Source organism: Lissotriton vulgaris, chromosome 4_1, assembly GCF_964263255.1.
Source record: "Lissotriton vulgaris chromosome 4_1, aLisVul1.2, whole genome shotgun sequence".
Taxonomy (NCBI): Eukaryota; Metazoa; Chordata; class Amphibia; order Caudata; family Salamandridae; genus Lissotriton; species Lissotriton vulgaris.
This window is the reverse complement of record NC_141691.1, coordinates 2,050,002,982-2,050,017,113: the sequence shown is the minus strand read 5'-3', so window position 1 is coordinate 2,050,017,113 and position 14,132 is coordinate 2,050,002,982. Positions and strand designations below refer to the sequence as shown.

Here is a 14,132-nt window from a genome sequence, read left to right as displayed (position 1 = left end):
GAGAGTGCACACTCTGCACTCGAGTCCCCTGGGCCTCCTAGAAGTAATCTAAAGATTCTATAGTCAAGTCCTAGCGATTCCAAAGCCTATTAGTACTGTACTTACCTGCTAGTAATTTCGCATTCCACTTTCAGAGTATATGGTTTTCCGTGCCCCTCGGGCATTTGTATATACTGTGCTAACTTAAGTATTTTCGTAAGAGTTTTGTTTTGTGCTTAGTACCCTGTCCTCATAAAGAGTACAGGGCTGTTGTGATTCTAATAAATACACTGTTTATTTTCATAACACTTGTGTGGTGTCCTTTTACTTGGTGTTCAAGGGGTATATGTGATGGTATAACAGCTGGCTTAACACGCCCTCTCGAGTCTTTAGCCTTAGACTGCTCGTATCCACGCTACTAGGATAGCTGGTCTATAAGGTTGACTTACAACCAATCACCATAAGGGTTGTTTGGACTGATACAAAGTGCTCACTAGAATAGTGAACATTATATATCAGGCCAACTTCTCACAACCGATAGTTATGTGCATTGTCTTACTAACTGACTTAAGGTGTTGTTCTCGCACGTCATCCCGTATGATTTCTGTATCTTTTATACCTTGTTTTGACATTTCCGTGCATTTTGATTTCAAGTGCGTCCACACCTGATGCCTTATTAGAAAAATAACACTACTGTATACATGTTATCCTTCTATGCAATCTTACTGGACAGTTGCATGTTCAATTAATGTTGTTGGTACCGCCACTTGCTATTCCAGTATACATGATGTGTTTCGAATTGCTGATGTAGATTGCTTCACTGACCTCAATAAAGTGTTTATAAAAAAAAAAAAAAAAAAGGTGGAAGTTGGGTAGTAGAAACTAACAGTGCACCCGACCCGTAAAGAAGGGTGGAAGTGACATGAGTGAAGGAGTTTACGGAACCACTGGAGACTAGCAACTAACAGCACCCATCTTAGAAAGGTAAAATTGTATCTGAGAGTAAGGCAAGTAAGTGGTGGGTTGGGATATTTACCCTGACGTTTCGATGAAGTGACCGAAGAAACACCATTGGTTTCTCCGCGGGGCTAAGAAAAAACACATCAATGTACTCCTAATAATTCATCAACCTACTCAAGCATATGGTCAAGAGGTAGAAGTGCAAGAGCAGGCAATCTAAGGGGCTTAAAACGATGGAAAGAGGGTGTGTTAAGGAGGCAGGACAACTGGTATGTCCGGTTATGCAATGAGGGTAAAAAACATTCATTAGTATCTGAACCAATAAGTAATAAGGTTAATGGATGGCACGTATGAAGCGTGATCCTTCGACTCCGGATTCCTGTGTAGCGATATGTATACGGGGCACAACGATGAGTGTATAGGATTCAGGGGAACGTCCCAAAAGACAGGACGTACAGTAGCAGAGGAAAAGGGGGGGTGGGAGGGTTGGGGGAGATAAGTAGATCAGGACCCTAGTGAAATCATGATGGTCCACTGGATGGCTAATGCTCATTCAAGCAAGGCCTACACACAGCCTCATATCTTAAGAGGTGTCTCCTCCTATGGTCTAATGTGAGGAGTGTAGGGAAGGAACCAGAGGTTGGTATCCCCGTTGAGGAGTGGGGGGTAATCAGTGTCAGGATACATGACACACTCAGCCCATGGAATGTCGTCAGTAAGGCCTTGTGTGTGTCCTCAACTGAAAAACCCACCGTTGTGTAAAGGGGGTGCCAACTTTCCAAATATGGTTAGTTTCTATGATGGATGCAAAAACAACAGTTGATTTACAGAATGCCAAACAATGTCATACATTCACCCCAGTAGAGATCCGGGCCTAAATCCATAGTTTTTTTGCTCACCATGCCATTCCAGTTTGAACCAAGCCATATGCAAATCAGTCTTGACCCTGTGCCTCATAGGAACAGTCCAGGCTGAACTGCCAACCGAGGTCTTCCCTGGACTGGAAAAAAGTATCCTAGGATCGGTTTCGGGGTTTCACCCCTCTTCAGCCTGGATAGCTTTTTTCCAGTGGCATGGAGTCCACAGGACCCACGTCTCGGCATACCGGTACCACTCGGGGGTGGGGGGGGGGTGGGGGGGGGGGAGGTAATCGCAAAAACAATAGTTGATGGACAGAATGCAGAACAATGTCATACATTCATCCCAGTACAGAGATCTGGGCCTAAATCTATTGTATTCTTGCTCACCATGCCATTCCAGTTTGAACCCAGCCATATGCAAATCAGTCTTGATCCTGTGCCTCATGGGAACAGTCCAGCCCGAACTGCCAAGCCAGGTCCTCCCTGGTCTGGAAACAAGCCTTCTAGGACCGGTTTCGGGGTTTCACCCCTCTTCAGCCAGGATAGCTCGATTCCAGTGGCATGGAGATCAGTGGACCCGCGTCTGGGCATACCCGTCCCACTCGGGGTGACAAATGCATGCCCTAAGTTGGCAGGGTATGCCCAGATGTGGGTCCCTTGCTCACTTTGCCGCTGGATTCAAGATAGCCTGGCTGATGAGTGCTGTGAGCCCGAAACCAGTCCCAGGATGCTTGTTTCTGGTCCAGGGAAGACACAGCTTGGCAGTTCGGGCTGGACTGTTCTCATGAGGCACAGGGTCAGACTGATTTGCATAAGGCCATGTTTGAACTGGGGTGGCGGAGTGAGCTAAAGAATGATGATGGATTAAACCCAGATCAGTTGACTGGGGGTGAGTGCTAGCATTGTTCAACAATCCGTCCATCATCAACTTTGGTTTTGATTTATTCGTTCTAAGTTGGTAGGGTATGCCCAGACATGGGTCCCTTGCTCACTTTGCCACTGGAATCAAGATAGCCTGGCCAAAGAGGGCTGTGAGCCCGAAACCAGTCCCAGGATGCTTTTTTCCAGTCCAGGGAAGACATGGCTTGGCAGTTCGGGCTGGACTGTTCCCATAAGGCACAGGGTCAGACTGATTTGGTTGCTTTGGCACGACTGGCGTCAACCGGATCCGGGATCGTATCCCTGAGACCCCACCTGGGCTGCGGTCGTGGCCGATGGCGTTAAACCCAATTAGGTCGTTCCGTAGCGCATGGCCTTCTACAAATCTTTAATTTGAGCGGGAGTCGCTCCGGCTCTCTGAAAGGGAGGGAGGCGTGAAGCCAACTCAGGCTCTGGCTCCGCAAAACCGTGCCTAGAGCATAGGTGCTCCTTCTCTCAACGACCGACGCCAGTTAGTGTGAAGTCGAAGTCCGCTTGGACTTCATCTTCTTCTTGTGCCTCTTCCCAGAGTGTCCAGATGACCTCGAATGGGAGGAAGAGGACTTAGGGCTCAGTGAGTGGTCCCGCGACCTCCTCTTCTTCAAACGGGACCGTGACCTCCACAGAGTCTCGCTTAATGGTATCGACTGCCAGGCCGCGAGCAATTTAATCGCCCACTCCCTCAAGGTCTTTGGAGCAATCACCCAACAGTCTGAACATGACTTCGAATCGTGGTCGCGTTCAAGACACCACAGAAATACGCGGTGGGATAGGTAACCGACATCATGAGGGAACAAGACCTGCATGGTTAAAAACCTGTCTTCCTACCAGACATCCCTTGCACATGAAGTCGCTACTCAAAAAATGTAGACAAAAGTCGAGAAAAAAGCCTGCTAAAAAGCATCAGAGGGGGTAGCTCTTCCCGGATTGGCGCTTAACTGGCGAGGAAAGAAAATAACGGATGTACGCTCGCCTGTGTGGCGCCTATGTAGGCATCGCAATGTCATAACCGACAATACCAACACCAATGACGTCACATGAAGCCGAATGGAGCCACCCGATCTCGCGCGCAAGTGTTATTCCTCAGCAAAAGTTTCTGGATCCAGCCTGACGCCTAGGAAATTCATAGGTAAGGAATCTGCAGCTAGAAGTCTCTAACAGGTATAGATTCCTTACCTTAGAATTACACCAGGCGTCAGATGGGATCAGGGGAATTTCTCAGCAATACCCCTGCGCGTCAGTAGGTGGCGTTGGTCAACTATGCGTTCGTCGTCGCCATCATGGTTGCAGACATGACGTCCCAGTATCTATTTAGACGCTGGCCCTGCACTCTGACATCAGTTCTTTTACACGACATTCCACGCCAGAAGCGCATAGCCTTGCAAGACACTGACCTCTGGTGCACAAAACTAGGGCCCTGAAAGGGAGTCCCTAAAACTAGAAGTCAGTTCGCAGAACAGGGAGGATGGGTAGGGAGGTAAGGAATCTATAACTAATATATGTCTCTTACAGATTTATCGTTACCGAAGGTAAGTAACTTGTTAATTTGAAAGAAACAGTTAGTTATAGATTCCTTACCTTAGAATAGATACCCCAGCAATACCAACCCCAGAGAACCAAGTTGACAGATGTCATGGAGGGGTACTCCTCGCCCCAAAGCGATAGTGGCTACAATCACACTGGTAGAATGGGCACGCCCGACCTTTCTTGGTGCCCACATAGCCAACAAAGAGCTGATAATCCACCCGGAATTGTTTTGTGCGATCCAAATAGAAGGACCCCGCACGTTTTGGATCCAGCGGTGGAGCCTTTCTTCTTCCTTCGAAGGAGGTGGGGGCGGGAAGAAGGTGGGAAAAGTGATGGTCTGCCCAATATGAAAGGAAGTCACCCCTTTAGGGAGAAAAGAAGGTCTGGTTCGAAGAACAACCTTGTACGGATGAACAGCAAGGAAAGGAGGTTTTGAAGACAGAGCCTGGAGTTCACTCACCCTGCGTGCAGAGGTGATGGCAACCAGAAACAAAGTTTTGAGTGTCAGAAGCCTTAGAGGACAATTATGTAGCGGCTCAAAGGGAGCTCACATAAGATACGTCAGAACAAAATTTAAGTCCCACTGAGGCATTATAAAAGGAATAGGAGAAAACAGATGAGTAATGACCTTAAGAAAACGATTTACAATAGGGCACTTGAAAAGCGAAGGATGATCAGCAATGCGAAGGAAGGCCAAAATGGCAGAAAGATAGCCTTTAAGTGTGTGTGCCCAAAGCAGAGCCCTGCTGGTCCAAAGAAAGCAGCAAGAGGATAACCTCAGAAAGGGGATCCACAGCCTTTGCTGTGCACCATGCCACAAATCTTTTCCATCTATAGGCGTATACTGTTTTAGTAGATGGATGCCTGACTACCAAGATAACATTACAGACTTCGGGAGGAAGGTCGAAGGCTGTACACTGTCTCCGCTCAATCTCCACGCAAGGAGGTGGAGGCTGGACAGTTTTGGGTGCAGAACCATCCCCTGCTGCTGCAACAGAAGATCCTCCCACATGGGCAGTCTGATCGGAGGATTGATAGCCATGTTCAAGAGCTCAGAATACCAGGCTCTTCGTGCCCAGTCTAGAGACACAAGAATGACTTGAGCCAGGTAGCGCTTGATCTTCTTCAGCACTGTGGGCAGAAGTGGTATAGGCAGAAAAGTGTGTATCAGACCGCAACTCCACTCGCGACGAAAAGCATTGCCTAGCGAGTGCCGCCTTGGAAATTACATGGCGCAGTACTGCTGACATTGTGCATTCTCATCAGTGGTGAACAGATCTAACCAAGGCTCCCCCACTGCAGAAAGAGACCTAGCATCATCTCTCTGATTCAAGACATCATTTGTGATCCATCATGCACCGGCGGCTGAGTTCACCCGTCTTGGCGTTCAGGGAACCTGCCAGGTGTTGAAACACCATGGACATGCCCTGATGTTCCAGCCACTTCCAGAAATAAAGGGCCTCTTGACAGAGCGTCCACGACCCCTCTCCGCCCGGTTTGTTGCAGTACCACATGGCGGAAGTGTTGTCTGTGAACACATGTACGACTTTTCTTTTGGCAGAAGGAAGGAATGCCTTCAGTGCAAGACAAATCGCTCGGAGCTACAAACGGTTGATGTGGAGTCTGGACTCCTCCGGAGATGCTAGGCCTCTGATCTTGGCCTCTCCCATGTGGCCGCCCCATCGAAGTAGTTACACGTCTGTCACCACTGTGAACTCTTATTGGGGAAGGGAAAGGCATCTGCTGTTGACCCAGTCCTGGTTTGTGAGCAACCACTGCAACTGATGAGCAGTCCCCGCCGAGATCTGGACGACATTGGAAAGATTTCCCCGATGCTGCGCCCAATGGAACTTCAGGTCCCACTGCAGAGCCTGATTATGCCACTGGGTACTTGGTCCAAGACCTTTCTCAGCAGCCACTTAGCAAACAAAGACCTGGTCGTCCACCCGGAATTGTTTGGTGGGATCCAAGTAGAAGGAAAGTGTACGTTTTGGATCCAGTCGGTGGAGCCACTCCTCCTCTTTTGAAGAATGCCGGGGCAGAAAGAAGGTGAGCAAAGTGATAGTTTGCCCCATGTTGAAAGAAGTAACCACCTTGGGAAGAAAGGAAGGTCTAGTTCTAAGGATGACCTTGTCCTGATGGACAGCCAGAAAAGGAGGTTTGGAAGAAAGAGCTTGTAACAGAGGTGATGGCCACCAGAAAGGCAGTTTTCAAAGTGAGAAGTCTGAAAGGACAGTTATGTAGCGGCTCAAAGGCAGCGCATATATGAGGTAGGTAAGAACCAAGTTCAAGTCCTACTGAGGCATTACGAACAGAACAGGAGGAAAAAGATGACTAATGCCATTAAGGAATCTATTTACAACAGGGGACTTGAAAAGAGAAGGCTGATAAGGAAGCCTAAGGAAGGCTGAAATGGCCGAGAGGTAGCCCTTTAGAGTGCCCAGAGCAGAGCCCTGCTGGGCCAAAGAAAAGAGGGACAAGAGAACCTCAGAAAGAGGGGTGGAAAGGGGATCCACAGCCTTTGCTGTGCACCATGTCACAAATGTGTTCCATTTGCACCGTCTTAGTGGAGGAACGCCTGGCTGCTAAAATAACATCAGAGATCTCGGGAGGCAGGTCAAGCGATGTCAACTGCCGCCGCTCAGTCTCCACGCAAGGAGGTGGAGGCTAGACAGGTTTGGGTGGAGGACTCTCCCCTGCTGTAGTGACATAAGATCCTCCTGAAGAGGCAGTCTGATCGGAGGATCGATGGCCATGTTGACCAGCTCGGAATACTAGACTCTTCATGCCCAATAGGGAGCTGCAAGAACGACTTGGCCCCAAGTCACGCTTGATCTTCTTCAGCACTCTGGGTAGAAGTGGTATAGGTGGAAAGGCATGTAGAAGATTGCAACTCACCTTGCGACGAAAAGACTCCCCTAGCGAGTGCCACGTTGGGAAATTCTAACGCCCAGAACTGCTGATATTGCATGTTCTCTTCAGTTGCAAATAGATCTAACCAAAGCTCTCACCACTGCTTAAAGAGACATTGCACCACCTCCGAGTGAAGACACCATTTGTGATCCATCATGCACCTGCAGCTGAGTTCATTCGGTCTGGTGTTCAGGGAACCTGCCAGGTGTTGAATCACCAGGGCCATGCCCTGATGTTCCAGCCATGTCCAGAGGCGGAGGGCTTCCTGACATAGGGTCTATGATCCCACCCGCCTTGCTTGTTGCAGTACCACATGGCGATAGTGTTGTACGTGAAAACCTGCACCACTCTTCCCCAGAGGGAAGGAATGCCTTGAGTGCAAGACGAATCGCCCGAAGCTCCAGAAGGTTGATGTGGAGCCCAGACTCCGCCAGAGACCAAAGGCCTCTGATCTCAGCCTCCCCCATGTGGCTGCCCCATCCCAGAAGTGATGCATCGGTCACCACTGTGAACTCTGGCTGGGGAAGGGAGAGTGAGCTGCCACCGACCCAATACTGGTTCGTGAGCCACCACTGCAATTGGTGTGCAGTGCCCTCCAAGATCTGGACGCAATTGGACGGATTGCCTGATGTTGTGTCCACTGGAACTTCAGGTCCCACTGCAGAGCCCGCATATGCCATCTGCCATGGTCCACCAGCAGGATGCAGGAGGCCATCACACCCAGCAGACTGATGGTCATCCGGACCGAAACCCGAGATAGAGGCTGAAAGATCAATATCCCAGACTAGCTGTTCTGGAGGATAAACCCGAACCTGGGTCATGTCCAGAACCGCTCAGATGAAGAGAAGCTTCTGAGAGGGGTTCAGGTGTGACTTCAGCACGTTGATGGAGAGCCCTAGCGAATGCAGATCGGCTGTAGTCTGGAGGTGGGAGACGACAGCCTGGGGCGAGCAGGCCTTCAACAGCCAGTTGTCACGATAGGGGAAGACTGGAACCCCGGATCTGCGCAGATAAGCTACAACCACCGACCATCACTTTCGTGAACACCTGAGAGGCGCTGGTAAGGCCAAATGGAGCCCGGTAAACTGAAAGTGCTTGTGGCCTACCGTGAACCGCAGGTAATGCCGGTGGCCTGGCAAAACAGGGATGTGAAAGTAAGGGTCCTGCAAGTCCAAGGTGGAGAGCCTCGGCCACCCTACGCAACACCACTGTGTATGACGCTCCCTTCTCTGTAGCCACAGTAGGAGGAGACAACATGCCATGGTCTGGTGAGGTATTCAGACCACTGGCTTCCCCCAGTTCCTCTCTCCAGTCCTGTTCATAACCAACTGGTCAGTTACAGGGTCCTCAGACCCCTCCCAGTCCTCCTCACCCTCCTTTGGTTGCAAATCTGGTTTCAAAGAGCCAGGGTAAAACAGGGGGCACCAAAGTACCCGTCGGCGCAAGATCCAGTGTCGGCCAAAGCCGGTCCGACTTCGTGTCTACCTCGAGGTGGAGGCCGGGGTCGGCTGTGTTCCCAGCCGACGCCAGTTGTGGATGTGGTGCCGGTAGAATCGGCACCGGAGGAGGTGTGACAAGGTTGACCGGCACCGATCCGGATCCAGATCTAGATTCAAGGGGACCCTGCGGAGGTGACGCTGAACCCGCCGGCGGAGTCGGACTGCCCAAAGATGGCGTGCATCACTTTGTAAAACTGATGAAGCTGGGCAGGGGTCGCTTTCGTTCCCAGGAAGGGGGGGGTCAGAGAACCCGGAGCTGACCCTAAAAGCTCCACACTCGGAGCCGTGGAAGGAGCACCATCCGCATCCATCGTCGCGCCAGCCGACGGATGCAGAGAAGTCCAAGAGCGATGATGCTTCTTCTTGTGCTTCGACTTAACTGACCGTGAATGCGAAGACTTAGATGAAGATAGGCGTTAGCTCTGCAACCGGTCCCTCGACCTCCTATGCGACCGGGGCCTCGAGCGATGTGGAGCTGACTGTCGGGCCTCAAGTAACTTTCGGGACCGCTCCCGCAAAGACTTTGGGGCCATGGTCTGACAGTCGGAGCACGACTTGAGGTTGTGGTCGCGCTTCAGGCAGTAAAGGCACACACGGTGCGGATCCATCACCATCAGTCAGTTACGGGAACCACAAGCCTCGAAGCCGGGTATCCCTCGTGCACCTGTTGTCAATAGACTCAAAAAAACAAAAACAAAAAATCGACAAAAGTCAAGAAAAAGTCAGTCAAAAAGTGACTGGATTTACCGCTCTTTCCGGATCTGCAGTTGCAGAAAAGTAAGAACTGAAGTCAGCACGCGAGGGCGTCGTCTATGTAGCTACTGCGACGTCATCCCGGCAAACACGATGCCGACAACGAACATGCATGTCGACAGACGTCACTTTCCGACGTGCAGGGGTTCTGCTGCCGAAAAACCTTCCATGATCCAGCCTGACACCTGGGGGTAATTATAAGTTAAGGAATCTAGAACTAACTGTTTTTCAGATTGCCCTCGTAGGAAGCTCAGAGCCCAAGGCCTCAGCCGCCCTACGCAACACCACAGCATATGTGGCTCCCTCCTCCGTAGCAATGGTAGGGGGAGAAAGCATACCAGGGTCTGGGGAAGTATCCAGACCACTGGCGTCACCCAACTCCTCTATCCAGTCCAGCTCTTCCAGCTTGTCTGCCAAAGGGTCAACAGACCCCTCCCAGTCCTCCTCATCCTCCAAAGTACACCCTGCGCAGGTCCGGCTCGGTGTCCATATCGAGGGGGCGGCCGGGGTCGAGGCAGACAGGGAGACGACCAGCGGTGGAGGTGTCGTAAGTAGGATCAGTGCTGGGGTAAGTGTCGTAAGAGGCCGGAGCCGGTGGCATCGAAGGAGACCAAGCGACACAGATCTTCAAATTCTCCTCAATTGTGATCATGACTGTTGCAATGACTAACATACAGAATCCATAAATGTAATGACATAGGTTTACAATGTATTTGTATTGCCCAACCAATTTAGCCATGTAGCTCACATGCTTTGTCTGCTGTCACAGTTAATTCTTAACCCTCCTCTAGGGATCCTGTCAAACCAGTGCACTTTCTATCAATAATGCCTATTAGGCTGCCTGCTCGAATCTTTTAATGCTAAGACCTACTTGTTCCTTTGCTCACCATGGCAATGTTGAAACATGTGTGGAATAGAACTGTTGAATCAGGCTTCTCCAGACCTTCTTTTAAAGGCTTTAGGTTCTCGACAATTTCATCTGTGTAATCCTGTGCAAATCCTGCAAACAAAAAGACCACAGCAGTTAGTCTGTATAATCCCTCAAGAGTAGACTGTTCATTATGCTTTCCTGGGTAAATCTGCAAACAAGCAGATAGATCATAACAGTATTTCAATATTTCTGTGTAATGCTGAGCACAGACAGTTCTTCAGAATATTAATGTATAGCAGCTGGTTATGTGCACTAGACTGATCCTAGTGGAAGTGGAACTTGGTAGGACTAACCCATTCTAATAAAAAGATGGAGGTTAGTTGCGATTTTGTATTGCATCAACCTCTTAGCGCATTGTTAATCTGGCCCTACACCCTCAGTCTGTGTTGAGGCAGTAGAGTGACTACCCCATCATTATGCCATGAGGGAGTAAGATTCAGAAAAAGGGGGTGGTGATGGACAGAGTATCTGAATTAAGCAGAACACTCCTACCCAGTCAACAGATCAGGGCTTAATCCATCACCGTTTTTTAGCTCACTGCACCATCCCAGCTCAGAACTTGGCTACATGCAAATTAGTCTGTCCCTGGCCCAGTGCATCATGGGAACAGGGCAGACCAAACTACCAAGACAATTCTTATACTGGAAAGGAATAACTATTAGCATTCATATATTATATTTCATGCATGGCTAGTTTGTGCGATCTGTGCTTGAATCTGGCTTCCACCTGTAATCTGTGTGATCCTGGACTAATCTCTTCATGGCTTGGTCTGTGCCCCGTTTATTTTCTCTACCAAAACTATTGGTGCTCAGGAACAGACTACCTCCAACAAACAAACACAATGACTGTTGCATTAGAAATTATATTTGTCGGAAAATCCTCACGCTTCTATACGTAGCTTCCTAAAAACATCACCAAATATACACGTTTACATGCTCGTCGGCATGACTGGTTTACTTTACGCTCGATGAATTAATATTTTAAAAAACAGTTTGGAGCTCGTTGCGGGGATGTGCGAGTTTCATGCAGGCAACAGGTTTCAATCTACGCACAGTGAACCTTTCATTGTTCACAGGTCAATAAAAAGGAGTACCATTGGGGTGGAAGAGGACACCTTGTATTCACTGCAAACAAATAAGCAAAATCTGCAGCAGCACGCGCAATAATAAAATACCTCATTATTTCATAGCCTCAATTCTTACCGTACAATATTGACGTATTTTACAAACAACTGGAACAGTGAGGTCTTACTGTTAAATTATCAACCAGGAAACCATCAGGTCCCGGCACTAATTCCAGCTTCGCTGTCAGTACACTGTGTGTGATCCTGGGCAGACTGTCCTATCTCCGTGTGTGTCATTTCTTAGAAATAGGTTTTGGAAATAGCGCAGAGCCCAGCTGCCAGGAGCAGTGGACCTCTTTGCAAAGAGCATTTTAAAATTCGGGCCTATAGACAGCTGTATTTTTCTCTCCAGTCTCATGTTTTTAAAACAAGCCTTTGCAATGCAATAGGTCTCACATTTACGCAAGTTTAAACTATTGTTGTTGTAAATGATTATTTAGGTTTCAAAAACTAAAATACAAATAAAAGGCATTGTCATTTACAATGCCAATAGCTCACACTCGCGTAAATGCGAGACCTGTTGCATTGCAAATGCTTGTTATATCTTACAAGGTGTGGGCCCACAGAGAAGACTGGGTAGCTATTAGTGAAAGGGTCCCTTCCAAAAGAACTCCAGATGCTTCACCACTCCTCTTCAGCCTCCTGATACCTTTTGGCCTATTACTATCCACCTTAGAAGCAACATTTATGTTTGTTCTTTAGTGTCCTATAGATCATTACCTTTAAGGCTCAGAGTAAATTTCTTCACAGTGTATAAGTCTGTGAAATAGACAATGCACAAACTATGATGGGGATACTACATAAAAATTGAATTAATCTTTGCAGAAAAGTGGTAAAACGTGACAAATTTGGTGAAGAAGTTCTGAAAAATCACGTCTGTCTGCAAAGACGCGGAGTGAAGTAAAAAACTGGAACCAGGACGTGGGGCTGACTGGAAATCAAGACAGCAGGTACTCCCGCTAGGGGTCTTCCATTAACAGAGCCTTTCAGGGACTGGAAGAAGGGCTTGTGCTTCAACTGGAGTAGGTGGATTACCTGGGTCCAGTTACATGAATTCTGCGATGCACAGCTAATATCTGGAGCAGTACTTTGGCAGAAACAAAATGAGGACATGACCACTGACAATGCATCCCTGTGGCTAGGTGTTGCGGGATGGTAGAGAATTGGCAGTCTATTGAGCACAACTCCATCAATGACAATACAATGTGCAGCCAGGGAAAGTTATAACCTTGGGATGCCCTGGCTGAACCATGGCTGCAGTTCTTCTCAAGGTGGCACTTGCAGCATACATTGGTCAATGCTGGAGTAAATGGAGTGTTGATCCCTGAAGGCCTGATGACAGCCAAACCTGACAACACAGATGTGTGATTTGTAGGTATATATATTTTGCATTTATAGAGCGCATTGTAACCCTACGGGCGTCCTGGCGCTGACACACAGTAAAAGAATGTTATTCTCTTGAACCTCGGGATGACTGCCAGACTCATTAATTGATTGTAATAACTGTTGTTTGTGATATAATTATCATATTTTTTTTGTAATGCTTGATGTTGAAATGTTTTCTAATGTGTAAATAATGTTTGTCTTTAATGTATGTACAGAGTCTATTTAGCCTTGTAAATATTTGAATCTATTGTCTTTTCTGTTATGAGTTTTTGCAAATATGAAAAAGATATAAAATAATGGACACAAAGTAACGCTGTCTAGGGAAGTGACAATAAATTGGTTTCTTACCCTTTGAAAACAGGTATTGAGTAATTGTGGTGTGGGCACTGTGTGTTGATTGAGACTGGCTGCTGAGGCACGCAAACTTTGCGCAGGGGAATACCAGCCAAACCTACCCTGAAGTGGTTTGGGTCAGAGTCCATGAAGCACTTTAAAAGTGATACACAAAGACTTGCAGTAACTGCGCCTCCCCATCAACCATTGTCTTAGCTTATGGGCAATGGCAAAAAAGGCAATATAAATGTGAGGCAATCTGTTTTGCTGCTTTGTGGACTTCAGAGTTGCCTTCGATTTGGTAGATCGTAGTCTACTGTAGACTATGCTGGTAGAGCTCGGAACCAACAAGGCAGTACTTGCTTTAATTCAGGAAATGCCCTCAAGGAATTGGCCCAGGGTTATCTTGAATACTCATGGAACCCTATCTAATAAAATTCAAATAATAAATGGTTTGTGGCAGGGCTGTGTTCTTGCCCCATTTTTATTTTCCCTGTTTGTATCCGATTTGCCCAATATATTAAACAGGGCAGGTGGTGTAAGCCCCAAGTTGGGGCGGACCTTTATATCTTGTCTCCTATATGCAGATGACTTAGTGATAACTGATATGACAGAGTTGGGCCTGCAAAAAAAACTGGATCCTTTTTATGAATACTGCCTAACAAAATGCCTCACGGTCAACCTAGAAAAGACCAAAATAATGGCTCTGGGTAAAAAGAAGAGCTCCTTGTACTGGAAATTGGGAGAGGTTAGAGTCGAAGAAGTGGATAAATATAAATATTTGGGTATGTGGTTCGACAGTAAGCTAAACTGGAGGGATCACATACAGGCACTTAAATCAAAGGCTCTCTCCTCAGTATGGGGCCTTAAACAATTTAAGCAAAAGTATGGAGGCCCCTGTCTGCGGCCAATTCTATCAGCTTTTAATGCAGTGGTCCCCCCACAGTTCC

At 48.0% G+C, this 14,132-nt stretch overlaps 1 protein-coding gene across 2 annotated transcripts in view; it reads right to left on the bottom strand.

The window, feature by feature from the left end:
* The window catches only part of MROH1 (maestro heat like repeat family member 1), a 2,204,128-nt gene that overhangs the window by 505,082 nt on the left and 1,684,914 nt on the right, over nt 1-14,132 (bottom strand). For both annotated transcript variants that reach the window (XM_086966435.1, XM_086966436.1), the window contains exon 30: nt 10,297-10,409. In XM_086966435.1, coding sequence (XP_086822561.1) covers nt 10,297-10,409 — 113 coding nt within the window. The remainder of the gene's footprint in view (nt 1-10,296; nt 10,410-14,132) is intronic.